This window comes from Thalia democratica, chromosome 3 (assembly GCF_965202585.1).
Source record: "Thalia democratica chromosome 3, ktThaDemo2.hap1.1, whole genome shotgun sequence".
NCBI lineage: Eukaryota > Metazoa > Chordata > Thaliacea > Salpida > Salpidae > Thalia > Thalia democratica.
In genome coordinates this window covers 54,941,056-54,962,882 of record NC_139167.1, presented here as the reverse complement: position 1 = coordinate 54,962,882, position 21,827 = coordinate 54,941,056, and the positions used below count along the sequence as shown (strand labels likewise).

At 25.2% G+C, this 21,827-nt stretch overlaps 2 protein-coding genes across 2 annotated transcripts; one reads left to right on the top strand and one right to left on the bottom strand.

Moving 5' to 3' along the window:
* Positions 1-1,491: 1,491 nt before the first annotated feature.
* On the top strand, positions 1,492-5,390 carry LOC145831830 (transmembrane protein 272-like). The gene is made up of 4 exons (XM_082939171.1): positions 1,492-1,702; positions 2,331-2,390; positions 3,693-3,911; positions 4,715-5,390. The coding sequence occupies exons 1-4, from the start codon at positions 1,534-1,536 to the stop codon at positions 4,918-4,920; spliced, it is 654 nt and encodes a 217-aa protein (XP_082795297.1). The 5' UTR covers positions 1,492-1,533; the 3' UTR covers positions 4,921-5,390.
* A 5,012-nt stretch (positions 5,391-10,402) lies between these two features.
* Positions 10,403-20,828, bottom strand: LOC145831716 (CAP-Gly domain-containing linker protein 3-like). Its single transcript, XM_082939029.1, has 11 exons — positions 20,750-20,828; positions 19,089-19,244; positions 18,770-18,860; positions 16,007-16,248; positions 14,917-15,032; positions 14,075-14,205; positions 13,897-14,014; positions 12,246-12,322; positions 11,741-11,789; positions 11,172-11,240; positions 10,403-10,924 (listed from the first exon to the last, which is right to left on the bottom strand). The coding sequence occupies exons 1-11, from the start codon at positions 20,789-20,791 to the stop codon at positions 10,714-10,716; spliced, it is 1,302 nt and encodes a 433-aa protein (XP_082795155.1). The 5' UTR covers positions 20,792-20,828; the 3' UTR covers positions 10,403-10,713.
* Positions 20,829-21,827: the final 999 nt, after the last annotated feature.

Sequence of the window (21,827 nt, the reverse complement as noted above, 5' to 3'; positions counted from 1 at the left end):
TACAACAGTTTTTAATTTTCAATCAAAACAGGAGAGTAATTATTTACCGAGGTGCTATAAAAAGTTTATTAAGGTTTTTGTTTACACAATCGTTCTTTTGTGCTTATTTTTTTCTTATAGGTGTTGGTCGAAATAGCTTTTGTTAAAACTGTCTTCAAGTATTTGGTTAATTAAGAAAAAATTGTACGTTTCATAGTAAAATGTTTGGAGTTCATGAATAAGTTTATTATGTTTTTATTTCCAACTTAAATTCGATACCATTTTAGAGTAACATGTTATGATTATTGGTTTGTATGATAGTTTTAAGGTGTACTTTTGTATTTGAAAATTATATTTGAGCTTCTGAAATCTCTACTGGTCAATATCAAAACCAAGTTAAAATCTTATTTATTAGCTAGTTAAATTTTCAAGGAACTCTGTAATAAGTGATTAGAAGTCTGTTTACCTAAAATGTTATAAAAAATTATCAAAAACTTTAAAATAATAAACTAGAAACTACATTGAAGTGGTAAAGCAAAGCAAATTTTCTTAAATATTTTGTATGAAAGAGCTGCTACAGTGTGAAAATTGCAGAGTTGTTTTTAAGTCATAGAACTTTATATTTGTTTTATATATGAAATGAAATAATATAATTGCTTTAGATTTAAAACGTGTAATAACAACAACTAGTTGAAAGGTGGGTGGAACAACTTAAGTCAAGTATTAACTGTTATTAGATTCAATGTAGTTCTTATTAATACAAGTAGAAAAATAAACTAAAGCTTTTTCGAAAAACTTTAGACCAATTTTTATTTTTTAGTTATTGCTAAGTCTAAATGTTATAGTGATGTAATAAACAGAACAAACTTTTGAAAGTGATACTTTTTTGATTTCTTTAGTAATCATTTTTTTTGTTGAGACAATTAATTAAATTAAAGTCTAATGAAACAAGTTTATCTATTTTTAAGTTGAAAATCCGCATTATTTTAATAATGTAGTACGGAAAAGTTTTTTTTTTCTTTGAATTTTCATGTTTTGACAGTCTTTAAAAAGCTATTACCGTGAACTCGAAAACGTGTATAAATTATTTACGTAAATTTTGCAGATACTGTAAAAATTTCCCTGTAAAAGCTTAAAAGCAAATTATATTCAAATTTGTATATTTTCCTAGTAAAATAAAAAATATAAAGTAAAGTACTTCTACTAAAATCTAGTAATATCAAGTTAATGTTGTTTAGCAGTAATTTTTTTAGAAACTGTTAGCTAATGCATATTTTGGTTTACTTGTTGAAATTTAATAAAACGATATCAACAGTTTCACATTGTTTGATATTCAGTATCTTGTTTAACATGATGAAATGTTAACAATTTACTAGTAAAAACTATAAATTTTACGACAACAATTCCATAGATTATTCCTTTGTAATAATTTTACAAATCAAATTACGTTCCGATTAGCAAACTGACAAGTTCTGTGTGTTTTCTTTTTTTAAAACAAACTCATCGAAGTTTTGCAGGGTTTTGAAAAAAACTTTTATTTTTCAACCAACAAACATGGGTAATGATGCGGAACAAGGGGAACCAATCAACACGGGAGAATCCCAACCTCAGGGACCTCCCCCCGCCTACGACTCATTATACGGTAAATTATTAGCAGAGAGGGCTAAGACCACCGACAACAAGGAGTTTATGGCGAACGGGGCAAACATATTGTCGTCTTCTGGTTTGTTTTTATTTTTACATGTATTTAGTTGTATTTTTACGTATTCCTAATATTGTTTTTAGTGATTTAAAATTATTTCTTTTACTACTTAAATCAAGTTTTTAGTTTATGTAAACGCTAACTCTAGTCTGCTAAAGCGTTATCTAAAAGCTTTGAAATTAAGTTACTTATAATTCTAAAATTTTATTCTTGTTATTTTGGCTGAACTCGTTTTGAAGTCAAATTAAAAAAAAAAATCATGTAAAATGTTACTTAATTATTTTTTTTAATGAAATTGTTTTATTTTTAGAAGTTTTTTATGACAGTAACTTACTTTGTTGCCATAAAAAGGATATTAAAATGTTACAATATCACAGTTTTATAACAAGATCTTTTCTATGAAATAAGGTTTTAAGTTTATAGTTTAAAAACAAATGAATCACTTAAATTTTAAGATTTTATCACAATAATTTTTTTCTCAGTTGTATAAATGTTCCCTAAAATAGAAGTAGTTAAGGATTTAGATTAACGTAAAAAAATCAGACGAGTTAGGTATTGTTAATATTTCATTCAATAAATTTAAAATGAGAGAGTTTTTATTTTTGTTATTTTATTATGAAACAAGATTTAAGACAAACAACTTTAACAGTTGGATTCATAATATTCCTGGCGGTATCCATGGTTCTACCTGTATGCATGATTGTATTCGGTAAGTTGTATAATGTAACGTAAAGTTGTTTAAAGAGTAAAGTACGGATTAAAGTTGAGTTTAAAAAAATTCTCCACTACACGATCAAAATATCAAAAATCATTTTGTATCAAAAGTTTGAACTCTTAATATTTTTGCAAGAAGTATCAATTTAATAGAAAAAAAAAAGTTTTCAAAAACTTAACTTACTTAATTTTAAAAGTCTTTATTTATAATGTTACATTAGTGATATCCATTATTTTTATAACAGTTTAATTAATATACACAAAAAATGTTTCAAAGTTTTTTCACAATTAAAATAATTTGAAATAAGTTAACCTTTTAAGCCAAACTAATCAACTAATCCTTTTTTCAGTAGCTTTTTAGCATCATGTTTTATTAGTTTTTTAATTACTGTTGCAAACAAAGTAGTTAAAAGTTTAAGCACTAAGTTGATTATATACTAAATTTTGTTATAAAATAAACCTTTATAATTACAAAAAAGTTATTTTTTTACCCTGAGAACTATAACTTAAAGGATAAAACAAAATAATGTTAGCTAGCAAAGTATAGAACACTTTAAAGTTGTATGCTTTTAGTTTTGTGGTTATCAAATGTTTTGTTCTTGCCATCTGTGATTAATTTCTGATATTTGTAAAAAAAGCTTTCATTTTGTTAACGATTATTTAAAATATTAAAAAAAGTAATCAATTCAAAACATATACATTTTTTTATAACTTTTGTCTGGATTTACATTGTTTACATTAAGTAAGTTTTTAACTTTATTATAAAACTGAGCTCGTTAATGTACGCACCATAATCAATATTAATTTGTAGAAATTAATATTAGACTTTAAAAAAAAAAATAGTTAAAATATAAACAATTCTACATAAACACATAAAGTTTTCTACCTTAGAATTGTTTTTTATTAAACACATCTGTTGCTTGAAAAAATGCTTAAAAAAAGTTTATATGGCTTCGAAAAATATATGTTTTAAGTATTTTTTAAGGTTTTGAGTAGACTGCAAACTAAACTTAGTAAGTTGAGTAGACTACATAAACACTTTGCTTAGATATAACTATCAGACTTATTTTTTGCTTGAACTAATGCCCAAAAAATTTTTAATCGAATAAAAAAAAGTTTCAAGTTTTTATTTAACTTTTTAGTGGACTCAAAACTGAATTAAATACTTTCAAAGGCTCCTTGAACCTTAATTTGTTCAAGTAAGTAAAATGAAACTATCCTTTTTAGGTAATTTAGCCTTATGAAACAGGTTTCAAGTATAGTAAAACCTAATTTTTAAATCAAATATTTTCAAAAGGCTCATTGAACCTGCAGAACTGTCCGGTGCAGCGCCTCATTCCGATATGGCTGATCGTAGCGGGAACAACCTCGGCAATCCTTCAGTTCATCAACATCGTTAACGGGTTCCTAACTAGAAAGAGGGAGGGTCATGAGAACTTGGAGGGTGATAAGAACAACACCACAAGTGGCGGAAACGGAATATTGGGCTGCTTCAACTTCGTATGGTTCATTTGCGGTTGGTACTTCATTTTACCTGGTTTATGTTATTTAAACTTGTTTATCTCATTACTTTTAAGTTGGTGAGTTGTACATTAGTATTGTTTTCGTATTACTAAAATTTAGCAGTTTACCTTGTAATTTCTTACAATAGTTCATTTGAGGTTTGTTTTTATAATTTGGCCTGCTTTTTGGTTTCATGTAAACTTTTTCCTGTTTGATGGTCTAGTGGACTTTTTATAGTTGAAAAATAGTAAATTATTAGGTGTCAGTTTAATTTGAAATATCAATAGAAGCTTGCTTAGTTTTTTATTAAATATTAAAACTGGTTGTATAGATAGAGAAAATATCAAAGTTGTTTTAAAATATGTAATAATTATTTTAAAATTTAAAGCTATAAAATTTATGTAAAAAAACGTTTTAAGAATGTTTTAATCAGAGTCTCCTTGATTCATTTTCATAATTTCATCCTTATCAGAAATTCAAAATATGTTCTCCCCTTTTTTAGGTATCGGCCATTTACTAGTTATTTCAAATTAATATTTAAAATAACCTTTTGGGCGAAATTTGCCACTTTTGGAAACCACGGTGTAAATTAATCAGGTCTTTTAATTCTAGCTAATAAGTTTTTTTTATTGTTTCAAACACAATACAGATAAGAAGCTTTTAAATTAAAATGAAGAGAAAAAATAAAATTGTTTTAAGGTTGTCTAATAATTATATTTAGCCATGAAAATTGTATAAGCAAAAAAAATTTACTACATGCAACCTAATCAAGTCTTTAACAAAACATTTTTTATATATCAACTCAACCTACCACAGGAAACGTTTGGGTGTTTGGTGTGCACAACAAGGTGGTGCACGATGATGACACCAGCGACAACTACTGCGACGGTACTGCTTACAACCTGGCGTTCTGGTCCATCATTGCAGCGTACATATTCATCGGCTTCTTCTGCTTCTGCGGGTGCTGCGTCGCCTGTTGCGTCGGGAAAGCCGTTGCAAGCGCCAAAAATGAAGAAAATTAAATTTAAAAAAGTGTATAACTCGTCAGTAACTTGTTGCACGATACACAGAGTATTTAAGTTTAAATTAAACAAAACAAATGTAAAAACAATGTTTTTGATACGTTTTCAGTTCAAAATCTCAAGTATCTGTTGTTATAAGAATTGTCAAGTTAGACTAAAAGAAAACAAACTTTTTTCCTTAATAGTTTTTAGTTTGAAATTTTCAGTATTTTGTTGATACACAGAAAAGTTAAGTTTAAGTTTAGAAAACATATGAAAAACTAAGTTTTTAAAAAATTGTTCTCAAATATAACTTACTTATTTTGTTGTTACGCGGAGTAAGTTAAAGCTAAAGTCTGTTGTAATTTGGTAAACTGTTGAATTAAATGTCTGAAAAAGTCTTATTTTGTATTTGCATATTTGTTTCAGTGTAATGTTTAGTAACTAAAACATTGTTATTGCAATATTTTTTTCTGTAATAAACGCTTGTTTAAATTTTATGTACAATTTAAAAATAAATGATTTTTTTTTAATTCCTTCAAGTTAAAATGTTTTGAAAAGGCAAAATGTTGATTTTTATAAAACTTATACTAACTAAAAGCAAACATAATTGAAAGTAGTAGTAAAAAAATCTGTTTTTAGTCAATTTAATATATAGTTTTTAGTTTATCTAAAAAATTGGAGTTATAACCTAATATAAGCAAGGATATATCTTATAAACAGCAACTTAACTTTGTAAAATAAGTTTGTACAAGTTATATTAAAAAAGGTACATTTAATCTATGTGGAGTTGCTACAAAGCAAATGATACGAATTGTATCATACAATATATTAAGTTTTACAAGTTATAATTAAATCAAAGGAATGTATCTTAGTTATAATTTTGTATTTAGAAAAATGAACAAATCCACGTGTAACAGTACTGATACTTTTAAAACAAACACAGTCATAAATTCGAGTAAGATTTTTCGTTTCACTTTAGTCTTAATTTCACTCACTGATGTTTCAACTTAAACTTTACATATTGGTCCTAAATTCAATAAATGTTGTTTTTACTTTTTTAAAGTTGTTGAAAATAATATTTAAAAAAATTGTTAAGCGTTAAAAATTTAACTGTAAACTCAAAAACTTGAAGAGTATTAAATGCTTAGACAAAGTATCTTTTTCAAAGTAAATTCGGTTAAAGATTTGCACATGTGCTAAAATATTTTTTCTATACTAGTTTTTGAATTCGATTAACTAGTCTTATTTTAGAGTCGTAAAAGCCCTTTTAATTTCATTAATACCGTACACAAGCTTTAATGTGATTTAAAAGGTTTTTTTAACTTAAAAGTTCACTAAACTTGTCTTACTATCAGAAATTGAGTATTTTCTACATAAAAGTATTGTGAAAGATAACATATCAATAACAGTTTCTTGTTTTTAAAGTTTTTTAGACTTTATTAGTAAAAAGTTAGCTTACTTATGGTATTACTGTAAAACTATTGAAATTCATGAACTTATTTTGAATAATACAATTAGCCATTAATATAAAGATTAAAATAAAAGTTACACAACAGTTATTTATTCATTTTTATATTTTTAAAAAGTTCATAAAACTATATCAAGTTATAAACATATGTTGTTGTAATAAACAGATAAATTAAGACTTAGATACCTCAATAAAAAAATCGTCTTAGAAACACTTAAAGCTTATATACACTAATATGTATGAACTATTAAGATTAAAATAGTTAAGTTTATTATACATTCGGTTTGTATACGATTAATATTTTTAAAGTAAATTATGTCATAAGGATTATACGTAAAGCAAAAAGATAGATGTTTGGTATTATAGTGTGTAAATATCGATAGGTATTTAGAAGTAAATTACTTAACAATTTCTTATATCTAAAAGAATTTTACCACAAGATCATCAACAAATGTACCCGAGACAACCTACGACCGATTTCGTCCTGATTAGGACTCATCAAGCAGGCATAGTCGCGAGAAACCGCTGTAAAGATCTTACCAAGCGGGCTTAAGTACAAAGTACTGAAGCGACCGTTTTTGGGTAAAGTTGAAGAAATTGAAAAACATAATAAACTGCCAGTGTCTGAGATGTTGGGCTGTAAATTATTTAGCTGTGTCAATTTTTTTCAATTGTCTTCTTTATTGGCATGTCCTTTACATTAATTATATTAATAAATTAATAGTACACAAAAATAAATTTATTAAGATAAGCCAAAAAATAAATTGTAAGCTTTTACACTTTATAAAACTTTTTATCTAATTAAAAAAAGTTTTTACATAACTTTTATTAAGTAGTTGACTAAAACTACATTGAATTTAAAGATGAAAAAAGTTAAATTAAACTTTTATATTAATATAAGTTTATGTAAAGTATTATATGTTATTTAAATTATTGTTTTTAGTAACAAGCTATAACTTAAAAAGTTTACATCAAACTTAAACATGAAAAATATCATTAAATAGTTTACAACGATTCTTTACCAGAATTCTTAAAAGTATATATCAATAAAAAAAACTCACTTTCGTTTATTTTTTTGCCTACTTGAAAAAGTGAAATTTTATGAAACAGTATTTAAATTATTTCTTTTGCATATATGAACAGAAAAATCAATCTTTTTTTAAACCAAAGATATTAAATATATGCAATAATAAAATGCAAGTATACAATATATCTTTTATTTTGTATCAAATCAGGGTTCAACAAACTCGTTTTAATAATCGTCCCTTTGCAGAAACAAACAATATAATTACCCCCTTGCTAGTTAATTTCCCATTTACTTTTTCGCCCAATAATAGTCATCATCCAAAGTAATCTCAAAGGGGTGATGACGCCGCCTTCGGGGAACTGTGGTTCAAGATGTATAAATCCCCTCAAAAACAAAACTTTTAGTCCAGTTTTGCGCTTGGTTTATTTCTATGCTTTTAAACTTTAGTTTTTAATGAAAACAATTAAAAAACTTTAAGCAGAAATTTATTTTAATTATGTTGCTGGCAAACTTAATTTGATAAAAAAGGCTAGTTTTTTTAAGTTTTAAACTAGTTGTTTCAAAAACATTTCTAACTTGATTTTACTTTCTAATCAAAGTTTATTTGACAACTAATAAGTTTTACTGCTACTAATTATCTAATATAGTGTTCTAATAAGTATATATTACTAAATTATGTTAACGAAACTATTGATAGTAAACTAAACTATATTTGTATAACATTAAACTATTCATAACATGTTATTTTGTTTTTATAGATAATGCTCGGTATTCTTTATTTAGTTAAAAAAACTAATTGGTACATGATTTTTTTTTTGATTTGAGTTTTTGAGAAAAAGTTAATATAAATTCCAACAAACGACATTAAGCTAGGAAATTCTCAATTATTGAATATAAAATAAAATTTAAAGACGTCTAGTTTATATAAAAATCAAAAAAAATACTTAACTATAATCACATAAAACTAAATCTGCACAATTCCAACTTGTTTTATTTTTATATTGTATTATCTTTTAAAATTATTGAACTAAACTAGTAAAATAAAAGTTAAACAGGACAAGTAAATTTATTTATTTTCACACATATAAACAAACTTTATTGAAACAATAGGGTAGCATAACTTTTAGCATTACATAAACCATTTTAATAAAATTGTCTTAAATTTAAACGTTATTTAATAAGTTAATAGTTTTTTCTAAAATAATGTAACTTTAATTACTTATTATTCGTTTTTAACCTGAATCAAACAAGTAAAAACTATTTTTATAAAATTATTAAGTACCCTTTGAAATAGTTGTGTGTAACATTTACGACTTTTTTTTTACTTTTAATAATATTATTAAAACACCAAAATCAAATTTAATCAAAAATATATAGAGTGTTAAAAAAGTATCATAATTTTAGAAGTTATACTTTGTAAAAACACTTTAATAACTTTGCTATGTGTCTCATACCTTTTTACTCGTCATTACAGACTAAGGTCAAAGGAGGGGACATGAGGAAATACTTTTTCACAAGGCGGATATTGTTGGTAAGAAGGCAAAACGTTAAAGTGTTAATTACAACTATGGGCTGTAATTTCAAAACAATTAAATATACGACCTCGTACAAAAGTTTGATGCTAGAATTTAATATTAAGACTGAACTCAACTTATAATGGTAAAGTGTTTAAGAGTTATAATTATCCTTTTAGTAAAAATTTTATTAAACTTTAAAAGTTTTATTTTGTCTTAGTCCACATTTACAGTATATTGATTGGTCAGTACAATTAAAAAAAAATACGAATGGATAAGTATATACTTTACAGCCTTTATAAAAAAAATTAAGAACAATGTTGCAAAAACAAATGATTCTTTTGGGTGACGCTTAATACTGTGACAGTTCTAAATATGTTGTGTTCGACTACTTGAACAAAATATTGCATGGAAAGTTTAGCTGATTAATCATACAAAAGTTGGTTGCTAAAATTTTTTAAATCCCCATACAACAAAACGAAAATAGCGAAAGAGTGGCGGCTATGTTGCAAAACAAAGCTGCTCAAAATAGGAATGTAAAAAATTATTCATGTAAAAAGTAATATCATTATGCTAAACGGAGCTGATCCTAGCAGCACAAAGAATGACAAATTCGCTTGGTTTCATAATTTTAATGATGCCAGCATTTTTCAGGAGAGCCAATGAAGACCTCATGGGAGGACCAGCATCAAAGCAGTCTCGATTTGTAAAAGTGCGAAACTTTTTTTTGAGAAAGGGACGATCCAAAATCGTCTTTCAAAAGTTTTAAGCGCAGATTTTTTGTATCAAAAGTTATTTGTAAAAAGCGATTCTTACCAAAAAATTCTTTGTAGGTTTTCTTAACTTTCAAATAAAACCAAAATTTATTTTGTAACATAAAGTTGTTAAAATTTTGTGAGACGTTCAAAATTTTCAGGACCTGAAGCTTTACATGCGAAAATAAAACTTTAAGTTATAATAAGTTCTCAAAGTAATTACCTTTTCGGTTAGCATCAGACCAAGCAAATATTTTCAAAGTAGACATTCTGTCATTTAACTTATTATATAAGGTTGGAATTGGATTGTTACAATAATAGCAATATTTTTGAATTTAATTTTAATGAAACTAAACTTAAAACAGTCAAAATAATAGATCACATGAAACATTATTAAATTGATATTCTACAACAAAAAATAATTACTTTGACCAAAGTTTAAATTAAATTTTAGCACAATAACAAAAACTAACTAAGTTTAGTCGAAATTGTTTTCAAAGTTGTGTCACAACTTTCAAATTTTAAAAACCCTATTTAAAATCAAACTTACTAGAAGTATAATAACTAACAAACTAGTAAAAGGAGCTTTTGTAACACTTAAACTAACTTAAATAAAATAAACGTTTATAAATAGATATTAAATCAAAACGTAATAACTAAACAAAAACAGTATCTAATATTCAAAACAGCGTTAAAGAATACAATAATACTTACACAAATTTCTAAGACACTCATTAGCTAATAATTATTTAAAACATTGATTTAAAACAAGGTGGACAACATTTTAAAAACATGATTAAAATATAAAACAGCTTACAAAGTTAAATGATCACAGTGTTTGTTAAAACACACGATGTTTAAAAACATAAAAAAAACTTATCTAATTTTTCTAGAGTTTCTGCACAGTAATATCTCACCGTGGTCTTTTTCTAGCAACGATATGTAATAAAATGATAATATTTTTAAAACACAGTACAAAACATCTTGATCTAATAAAAAAACTCGTAAAAATAAAAACCACAGTTTTTGTTAAAATGTTTTAATAACTCATTTATTTTTGCCAAAATTTCTGCACAGTATTATCTCACCATTACCACTTTCCATCAACGATATGTTGTAAAGTTTCAGCATGACCCCGTGGTTTTCCCCGCAACTGAAATACTTTCTTCCCTTCACGCACCCATTATTTCTCCCCTCCGCTGCATTCAGCTCGAGCCCGACCCAAACTCCTTCGCTGAAGTCCGTGACTCCGACAAACCTGTGAACTCATTGAAACACCTCGAATGAGAATCAAGTCAAAATTAAAAAAAAAAACAATATTAAAGCAATTAGAAAATTATGAAAATGTTTTTATTTAATTTGAAAATTGAAAAACGTGGAAATAGGAAACTTAAAATTAGTGACTTTAAAATTTAATGGCTCAAATCAACTTACACTTTTTTTTGTTAAATTATAAGTCGTAACAAGTTGAAGCTACAAAATTATATATAATTTTAATAAGTTACCTGACAACAGCCTCAGTTCCCGTATTTTTCATCATCACTTTCTTTCCTACTTTCAAGTAACCTTTTATTCTGCATAATGAATTGTGTTTTTAAAGTAAAAAGATGATTTTTTTATTATAAAGTTTTACTAAAGTAATTTAAAACTTGTTATTGAATACAAATTTATATTAAATTTTTAAGTAAACAAGTTCTTATAATTTTTTACTCGTAGCAATTGTTTTAAAGTTAGGTATTATGACAAAATAAATTAATATAAGTTTAATTAATGAGTGTAATCTCTGGTGATATATAGTATCTCAAGATATTTAATAGATACACTCATTTATTGATTTTATCCTTATTCTATTCTAAGTATCTGGTAAAAATTATATAATTCTACTAATATAAATTAATAAATTCAAACTATCATATTTTGAAACAATTAAAAAAAAACCAAACTAGTAATAAAAATGACAAACTTAAATATGAAACTATGTTCAAATCACTATTTATATATCCAATCTTTTAAAGTATTAACTTTTTTGATAGATACTTCTAAAATAATATCAAAAATAAACAATTTAATTTACTTCTCTTTTGGTATGGTTTTTCCTAGCAGAAACTTTTTATGTATCGAATCTGTGACATTTATAAAATGAAATACTAATAAAACATGTAATAATAATTTTTTCTTTGTAGAGTTTTAAACCTTAATATTGTATATATATAAGGATTACAAATGACCAAAACCTTTACACATGTTTTTAATGTAGCTTCAGTGTAAAAGCTTAAGAAATAATAGAAAGAAAGTACAATTTGTAAAAAAATTTGCTACGTCTAATAAAAATCATAAAGAATACAAAATTTAAATAAAGTATTAAACTTATTAGATAAATAAACTTAATTTGTTTGATTTGAATAAAAAATGAACATTAAAATTTATAAAACATAAAACATATTAACTTTTCTTTTAAATCATAATACTTTTTCAACTTGTCAAGAACTAAAAAAAAAACTTGAACAGTTTAAATTTATACTATACTATAAAATTTATAAAAATTCTATGATATTTTTTAAGAAAACAATAAAGTTTACTTTTATCGTGAGAACTTTCATTATTAATAAACTCCAACTGAGAGGGCTTCACAAAAATTCCATGCCCTTTTTTGCACCTGTTGTAAATTTAAACTATTGAAAAACATTATAAAACATAAATAGAACTTATTTTTAAAACAAAATACAACACACTATGTAAAAGTACATTTTAAAACAATGAGATTTAAGTTTTTAATTTCAAAAACAACATAAAATCATTGATAAATGTTTGCATAAAAACGGTACTGTTAACAATACTACACAGGGTTGCACAAAAATACCTTCAAAGTTCATCACCCACAATAAAATTTGAACAACTTTTTTATACATTTCACAATTATAAATAAATATTGTTATCTAAAAGTTTTACGAAATTCGATCTTTAAGGTGCCCTGGACTACTGAGAAAAAATGTTTATAGTTGAGGCTAATTTCAAAAAAAATAAAATATTTGCATAAGTCTGTTGTACTTGTTTTTACTTATTTTTTGAGCTCGAGTAAGCCAAAAACTTTTTATATTTGAGATTTAACGATTTATAGTGTTTTAAAACAAAGCATGTTCTTTTCGTATCCGAAACTTTGTAAGAATATAAATAAAACTTTGGTAATGCTTTTTTGCCAGTCTTGTGGATATAATTTTGCCAACAACAAGCCTTAACTATAAATACCTTTTTCTTATTAGTCTATGGACTTTTAAAGATCGAATTTGTAAAATATTTAAACAACGATATTTTTATATAAATGTGAAAAATATAATATATTAATTAAAATTTTATTCAACAGTAGATGATGAATGTTTTTTTATGTCACTCCTTATAATACTTAAAGTATTTTTAAGCTTTAACAAGTTTCAAAAAATTTTACAAAGTTATCAATTTTTTATGGTCAAATCTGTAACAACTTGGAAAGTTCAGTCACAATGAAAAAGTTTTACGTACATTACTAAGACCACATAGTTTTAGAAATACTTTCTACTCCGTTTTAAAACTTGTATAAAATAAATTCAAAAAGTTTTAATAAAAGAACATAAATTTTTTATGAGACACTATTTTCAAAATAAAAATTCTTGCACTTGAACTTTTAGAACTTTCTATAAACAAAAATTAGTTTGAATTGTTGGATTTAAAAGTAATGAAGAACTAAGTTAATATTAAAACTAAACGTAAACATGTATTTATAACTTATTTTATATTGTTTAAAATTTTCTACCCTGTTTAACTTTTACGCACTAAGTATTTAAGAATTTTTATTAACTTTAAATTTATCTTATAACATACACTTGTAAAATCAAAGTTGATAACTTTTGTATTCTAATTTTTTGAGTATTTTGTTCCTCTTTATAAATAATACTAAAACTTTTAGTAAAATATACTCCTAAAATGGCACAAAAACATACTTGCTCAACAATGAATGAAATTAAATATACATTCAACAAACTTTTAGAATGTATGATAGTTCTGGAGATCAAAATTTAAAAAATACATTTAAGGGCTTCTTTTTCAAAGTTAAGAGTTTTAGACAAAAAAACAGTTAAACTGTACAACTATACAATAAAGAATGACTAAATTTGCAAAAATTTGAAAATAATACACTAGGAAAATCTTTAAGATCAGAACATCAGTCTAAGCAAATAACTCTGCATATAAAAGTACCTGAAATAAAATTTCCCATCAATGCTACCGTAATTTTTCCCTTTATTTTCGTCGAGAGCGACTCCGGCCCATATTTTATTTGAAATGTCGCCGATTTTTCCAACGTACTTGACAGTGCCTGAATTTTAATGTGCATCTTTATTTCTAAATAATTGTTTAATTGACTGAAGTAGATTACCTTTGTACTTGATACTTTTCAGATTGCTTTTATCCTGGCAGCAATATTCGACTCTTGTTCCAATTTTGCATTTATTTTCATCTACGTAGTGTTTTTCATTTGTTTCACTTTTCGTTTTGCGACGGACTTCTCTAGAATTAAATTTTTCTCTTAATATACAAAACTTTTTCGGCGTAATAACCTGTAATTGTCTTTTTTTTTTTAAATTACGTACAACACTTTTAAGCTAATAATAACAGTATTAAAATTACTATTACCAAGAATTAAAAGTAGACATTAAGTACTCCTTTTATTTTAACTAATTGTATACTTAAAAACTAAAATACTTACACCACATCTTAACTTGTGAAACAATTTAATGCTTTGTACAACATCAAAAGTTAGATTTTTAACCTATCAAACAAATAAAACATATATATTAAAATAACATTAAATTTAAGTTTAATTTAACAAAGTTTCCCATTTAAAGAAAAACCATATTTTACAAATAATTTTTGACAAATAACGGCTCTGGTAATTGGGCGATATTTCCCTCTTAGTTTGAGAACTTATTTAAAATTATCATAAAATAGTACTGACATAAACTAATGATAAACGTTAGACAGGTTTGAAAAAACGTTAGTGATTTTTAGCAAAAAAGTGCTAACTAAAAGTACTTTTATTTTTAAGTAACATAAAACAAGTCTACACAAAGTATATATCAAAAAAAATTAAACTACAATGTCAAATTAACTACTAAAATTTGTAATCTATCTTAAAACAAATTTCAGTTTTGTTACGTTACATGAAATCATAAATTTGTATACTAAATTAGATAAAACTTATTTAAAATGTTAACAAACATCATGTTTTTAATCGAACTTATTTTCTTTTTATCACTTAAAGTAGGATTTTCCATTTCCAAGTAGTCTGATGGTGATTTGTTATTTTTGTCAAGTATTTTTGAACTGGCATTATTCTGCAAAAATAATAGTTTTTACAATAAAATTACTAAAAACTATAGACTAAATGATATTATTGAAAAAAAACTTGCACACATAAAATTATATATTATGATAGTTAATTTAAAATAAGTCTAAATCGCAAAACTTCTGTAACAAATTTACTTTTTTAAATATCTTCAAACTAATCTGATAATATTTAAACTTGAATAACCTAAAATTAAAAAGAAAATTGATTATACAATCTAATGTATGCAATACAATCTAAAAAATTTATATGGAAGTTGTTTAAATTACATGATATTTTAATTTTTTTATAAGATTTTCTTTTCAGTTTGCAAGGTTTGGTTTATTGAAAAAATCACAGTTTTTTAGAAAAAATTAAAATCAAATATTTAAAGTATCAAAAAGGTAGAAACTTTGATAAGAGCTTCAATACTATAATTAAAAAAAAATATTTGAAAATTTCATATTTTTAACAAAATTATATAAACTAAAAAAATTAATTGACTCAAAGCAATCAAAACAAAAACTAGTTGCTGTCTGCCTGGGTTTTTAAACGAGTTAAAAAGAGTTTAAAGCAAACTTGACTATTAATTCTTAGGGACTTTACAACAGTCATCTTTATCGTTAATAGAAAAGCATAAATATTCAAAACATAACTAAAATACAAAAGACCTATTGGATTTTAAGAAAAAAAACTTTTAAATACAATAACAAAATACAAAAACTATAATCCTACGCTGTATCAACAAAAATCATTCACAAAAATTTCCCAAACAAACTTTCAGAAATTTTCAAATTATTTTTTAACCCAGCTTATTTTTGAAATTTACTACATACCTTGTCAGAATCCTCGTTGTACTAAGAATTCCATAGTTGTACTATACAAAAAAATTAAAACACAAAATAATATAATTTTTTTGTTAAAAAATAAAACAAACAATTTTTCTCCACAAAAACACTGACCAAACCTCCCCCCCAAACAAACCTCCAGCAGAGCTTGGCAGGCTCCCACGTTCAAGTTCTTAACAGCATGGTGCAATCCAGACCCCCAACCGAAACTCTCGCACAAACTGTCCACGTGAACGTGGTGCGCCATCAGGTGGATGATTGTTGGTAAGTTGAAGTAGGTGGCAAGGTGCAGGCAGTTCATGTGCTGGTGCAATGTGCACAATGCAGGATCGGCGCCCCGACTCATCAGGTTCGATATTGCTTGCAGCGACTGTTGCTCTTTATAAAAGAAATTTAGAATGTTTGTCTTATGATAAATTGTTTACACAAAAATTATATTATTGTTATCAAGAATGTTCTAAACCTATAGCTTACAATTATTTTAGTGCGACTGTTGCTCTGTTTCGAGTTTGTGAATTTGTTAATTTAACTTATGGTGTTTGTAGACAGATATTAAATACGTTCATACAAGTGTGGTATACATTTATTTGTAGAATAATTTTTTAATGCAATTTGATGTTTGAAAAATATTTAGATCAATTTCTTCACAAAAATTTCTCTAAATAAAAATAAAATTATTATTTTGTGATTTTAGGTATTTCATTATGGTATTATAAGCCTACAGTTTACAATAATTTTGGGTAGTGCGAATCACAACATTACCATATAAGTAAATTATTTTAACTAGTGGTCTATCTACTTGACTAGATTTATCTACTTGATTCACAAATTAGGGATCCTGATCTTTTTTTGAAATCAAGACCCAACCCAATTTTGATTCAGTAAAATTTACCCTTAAAATGTTAAACCTAGCTTTAAAATTAAATTTTATTTATTTCTTACAGAGGTCGGCAGAAATTTGGTGGTTGCTGGCAGAAATAAAAATATTTGCATTATTCTATTTACAAGAGAACAATTTTTTAGCTGTTTGTTACTAACCCCACTGCATCATGTGTCAGATAAACACCTAGTGTGAGTTTCCCCTTCATTTATAGAGAAAACCTTTTACATTTTTATTCTTCATTTTTTGTTACAAATTTTATCTAGTGTGTTGATTGGATCCTGATCGAGTCAGAATTTTAACTTGGATTGGGCTGGAACCCAATTTGGATCTGTTTCAAAAACTAGGATCCAATAAGTTCTAGACCTACTTATAAATTAAGGACCAGACCGAATTCAGCTTGATCACAATCCTGGATCAGATAGATAACTAATCTAGCTTTGATGTAAACTTAATGATAAACTTGTGTTAAGAAAAGCTATAAAGTAAGCAGTTTTACTTAAAATAAAGAATGCTTTTATTGATAGTGTTTCTATTGCACAACAAACTTGTTTGTAAATTGAATTTATTATTCTAATTATTATTTTTTTAACTTGTACTTTGATATTTGGAAATTATATACTATCTTGAATATATCAGTTAAGCATATAAAGTAACTCAATGAAGTTAAAAAATACATAATAATGTTATAAAAATGTGTGCTCTTTTAAACAGATGTAATAAAAAAACTGTATTTAAGTATGTTATATAAAAACAAACAGTGCAGAGATATTAGTTTTAACAGTTTTATAGCTATTTCTGCTTACTAAATTTATCAAACTAAAAACTTGTTTTTTTGATCAACTACCAACTCCACACAGTTGGCTGTATGTCAGCTATTGGACTTTTTTAAAATAGAATTTTTAACAAAGTGGTATATTTGTTTAAATTGACATGTGTATTTTTCTTTTCTTTATTTTATTTTTTTTTAATGTTTCAATTGTAATGTAAGGACAAATACCTCTAGTTTTTATTATTAACCAGATTAAAAATGAATGAAAATGTTCAATATTTTATGTCAAAATTAAGGGCTGTAACAAATACATTAACATGCTTGAAATACTTATTTTCAGCTTTAAGTTGTATCAATTACACATTATTTGGTATAGTTGTTATTGATAAACAACAGAAGTTATTAAAAAAACAGTTTATTCAAAATTTTTGGTTTTTAAACTGATATTTATTTTGAGATTCAAGGGTACTTTAAGGGTATAATTCAGCATCATATGCTCAAAAGTCCTGATGTATTTTTTACATCGGCTTAAGTACGTATAATAGGGAAGCTTAATATAAATTTACTGACAACTATGTCTTTAGGACCAAAACTATTTTTTTAGGCTTTTGTAAACAATATTTAAAAGCCTACTAAAAGTTTGTTATGAATAAAAAGTAAGTTGTAAAATTTTGAATATTCAAACATGATTGTAATTTTTGATAAATAATAAACATTTAAAAAAAGAAAATTAATAATTAATTTTATAACTCTCTTAGGTTGTTTGTAGTTTTGACAACCAATTTCTGAAGTAAAACATATAGAATTTGAAGTAATTTTTAATCTAAAATTAAAAAACTTGTTGCATTTAAATTTACACAACTTTTGAATAACTCAAAGTAGAAAAGAAACAACACCAGCTTTGAAAAAATAACTATTTTGTTTAATTAGGTACAAAACTAGGTTCGATTTTCAAGTTAGCAAAAATTTCAACTACCCCTCATTAACCCACTGTAACAGGCCTTTATAAAAATTAGTATAAAACATAAAAAAATTACTGTAAAAAACTAAAAAACACAAACTTTAGAACTAGGTACAATATGGAATTTTAATGATTTTTTCTATTTCTCACAAAACTAAGATGAATGCAACAATGTACATCACACAACATAAGTTGAACTTTTACAAAAAACTTACAAAAATACTATATATATGCATTTAGTAAATAGAAATAAGACATTTTTAACTTATAAATTATATTGTAAAACCTGCAATGGAAGCTGATTTCACTGCAAAATGCAACAAGGTGAATCCACTGACAATGTCATAATCATTAATACCAATGCCTTGAACTAACATCTGCAAATTTTTAAATTGACTTTAATATACTGTTTGCATTTTTATAGTGTATTGTATTTTATTAAAGTTTTTAATTAACTCTACAATGAAAGTAATACCAAATAATTGATAAAAAAAAGTTATAAAACTTAAATATTTGCTTAAGCTTAAAACATAGCTGTTTTCAAAATTGTAAACACAGAAAATTATTATATGTAAATACATAAACTTTTTTTATTTTAAACATACTTTTTTGATGACAACATCAATTTTGGAACAGACAGGAAACACAAACTGACGCAGGACAGCAAACAATTCACCGCATGTAACCTCTTTGCTTGCAACTAATCGCTTTCCTTCACCATTCGATGGATCAAGAAATACTAAATCATTCTCATTCTCTTCCTAGTAAAAAGTAATAATTGTAATTATACTATTTTTCTTTTTGATTTTTAGCTATATACATGATAAATTAACAAGTGGTGATAATACAGAGTAAAATAAATAAGACTACTAGGAAAGTCAACATGTTTACACCAACTATTTGAAATAGTAAAAGTAACTTGGAAATAATTTCTTATTATTTTCTAAAAAAAAGTTATTATTGGTGCCCCTCAAACCTTAAAGTTTTGTAGTAGGCCAAAGTAAATTTTTTTCGGCATGGAAAATCAAAAAAAAAAAACTTTAAAACACATAAGTTATTAAAAATTCTTTATATTTTAACTATCCTTATAGGGCAACCCAGTAGTTGTTACAAAATGCTTAATAAAAATTCTTAGGAAAAAATAATACAAAAGATGTATAAACTATTAAATAAAAGTTTATTAAGTTTTTAAATGACTTCTAAATTTTTCCAAAGAAACTCATTTGCTTAACCTTTGTAGTTTAGTTAGTTTGTTTGTTTGAAAAACACTAAAGTTTTTGCATTTATTTACTTTACACTGGTTTTAAAATTACACAATAATGTTTTTTTTGTACAATTTATCAAGTTTTGAGATTACTAAGAGAGCCAGAATTCAATTTTTTTTTAATTAAGAATATAATGTTGGTTTAAATAATTTTCTTTTAAAGGCAAGAATTTTTTTAGTTGACTCAATTTTTTTTTTTCATTTGAGCTTCCAATAGAAAACCTATAGAACAAACCAACTTGATTTATTCTAAATTACTCTTTAAATGTGGTCAATCTGTCAAAAGTAACTAGTATCTTAGATCTTAGAAAAAAAAGGTTAATTTAATAAAAACACAATAGACCCTATTTATGGTCTTGAAAAAACAAAAAACTTATACAATCTTTTTTTTTAGTTTGATGAAGTAAAATTAATAAGATAAATGTTATTAGACAATACAATCATTCTTCCAAAAACTGTTTGTAAAAAATAATTTTAAAGATTTTTTTTAATTTAATATTAATTTTTATGCAATTTTTAATTTAAAATGATTAGCAACAAAACCAAGCTAACATCTTCTGGAATCTTATAAATTGTGCTTGTATAGTTTAAGTTTTATAAATATTATAAAAAAAAGCTTTTAATGCTTTTTATAAGTATTTCTTAAGTTATATGAAAAATATTAAAATCAGTGAAAGTGTGATTTCTGATGATCATACAATTTTTTTTAACTTAGATTGTAAATAAATGTTAACTAAAAAAAATCAACATTAATCACCCTTCCACCTAAAATAAATATCTTACAAATAAAAAAAGTTTACGCTTAAATAAACCACATCTTGGGTTAATTTTTATTTATAATCTGTTGACCGCTGGGTTATGACTTGACATTGCAATGTTCAACTCAGAAAGTTTTCAATGCCATCATTATAACCCCTACTCCAACGCATCAAATAGTTTTTTTTTAATTATATTCTTCATCTGTTACTACTATGTTAAATGAATAACATAAGTTAAACTTACAATTTCAAATCCTAAGGGTAGATGTGAAGCATACTGAATCATTTGAAAACTATGAGACAATTGTTCATAAATACAAAAATATATCAACTATAGTTAAATACAAATAGCATCATAGTGATTCTCAGTTTAAAAAAGTCCCCTAACTAACTAAAACTTGTTAAAGTGAAGCCAGTCAAATAGTTTATTTATATAGTTTGTTGGACAATAAAAGACGCTCAAAATATTTGGTTCTGGGACGAAAAACCTTTTGGTTATTGAGTAGCACCGCACACCACAGTGACCTTTTAAAGTTTTGTCCAGGAAAAATCTTCTGCAGCCAAATCAGATCATTTTAGTAAAGTTACTAAATAGTTATATTACATTTTTAGGTGTGATAAAAAAAAACTGATTGGTAACTCAATAAAGAACTAAAAACAAACTAATTAAAAGTTATAAATATTTTAGAAGACTTTTTTATAGTTTTTATTTTCGTTTATTTATTAAAACTTACCTAGTATTTAAATAAAATACAGTTTTTATAAATTTATCACAGACTTATTGAAGTTTTTATTTAAAATATATAATAAACAAAAGTAAAGATCTTGTTGCGAAGCTTAAGTTAAAAATCTACTTATAATTAGTTATAAAATCATAGTAAAACGTAGTTAAATATTTTTAATTAATTTAATTATATTTTTTGCTAAGTTTCAAAAACTAAATTTTATTTTTGCAGCTGACAAGGCATCTTTAATCTAGGCTTCAGAGATACTTAAGTGAAATAAACTGGCAAGCGGTATTTTAAGAGTTTTAAATTAACAAAACTTGTAATTTTTTTTACTGTGATGATAAATATCGATAAATATGCTATTAGTATAATTACGTTTTTGCAGTTGTCCTCAATGAAGAAAGTATTGAACACAACTTCATTTTAACTAGTTTTTAAGATTTACTATGGTCCGCAAAACCTTTTTTTATAACGAATCTAGCCCTAATAAGACTTTTAAGAGCAAATTTAGTTGTAACTTCTAAAAGGTTGTCCATCCTTGCATACATACAAAACAACTTTATTTTTTTGTGCTAACTCAATTAACTTTCTAAA

Coding starts and splice junctions, on each gene's coding strand:
- LOC145831716 (XM_082939029.1), bottom strand. CDS start 20,791: ATGATTCAGTATGCTTCACATCTACCCTTAGGATTTGAAATT. Junction 18,861..19,088: donor TTGATGTTGTCATCAAAAAA/GTATGTTTAAAA, acceptor AAAAATTTGCAG/ATGTTAGTTCAAGGCATTGG. Junction 14,015..14,074: donor GAAAAGTATCAAGTACAAAG/GTAATCTACTTC, acceptor ATTAAAATTCAG/GCACTGTCAAGTACGTTGGA.
- LOC145831830 (XM_082939171.1), top strand. CDS start 1,534: ATGGGTAATGATGCGGAACAAGGGGAACCAATCAACACGGGAGAATCC. Junction 1,703..2,330: donor AAACATATTGTCGTCTTCTG/GTTTGTTTTTAT, acceptor CAACTTTAACAG/TTGGATTCATAATATTCCTG. Junction 2,391..3,692: donor TGTATGCATGATTGTATTCG/GTAAGTTGTATA, acceptor TATTTTCAAAAG/GCTCATTGAACCTGCAGAAC.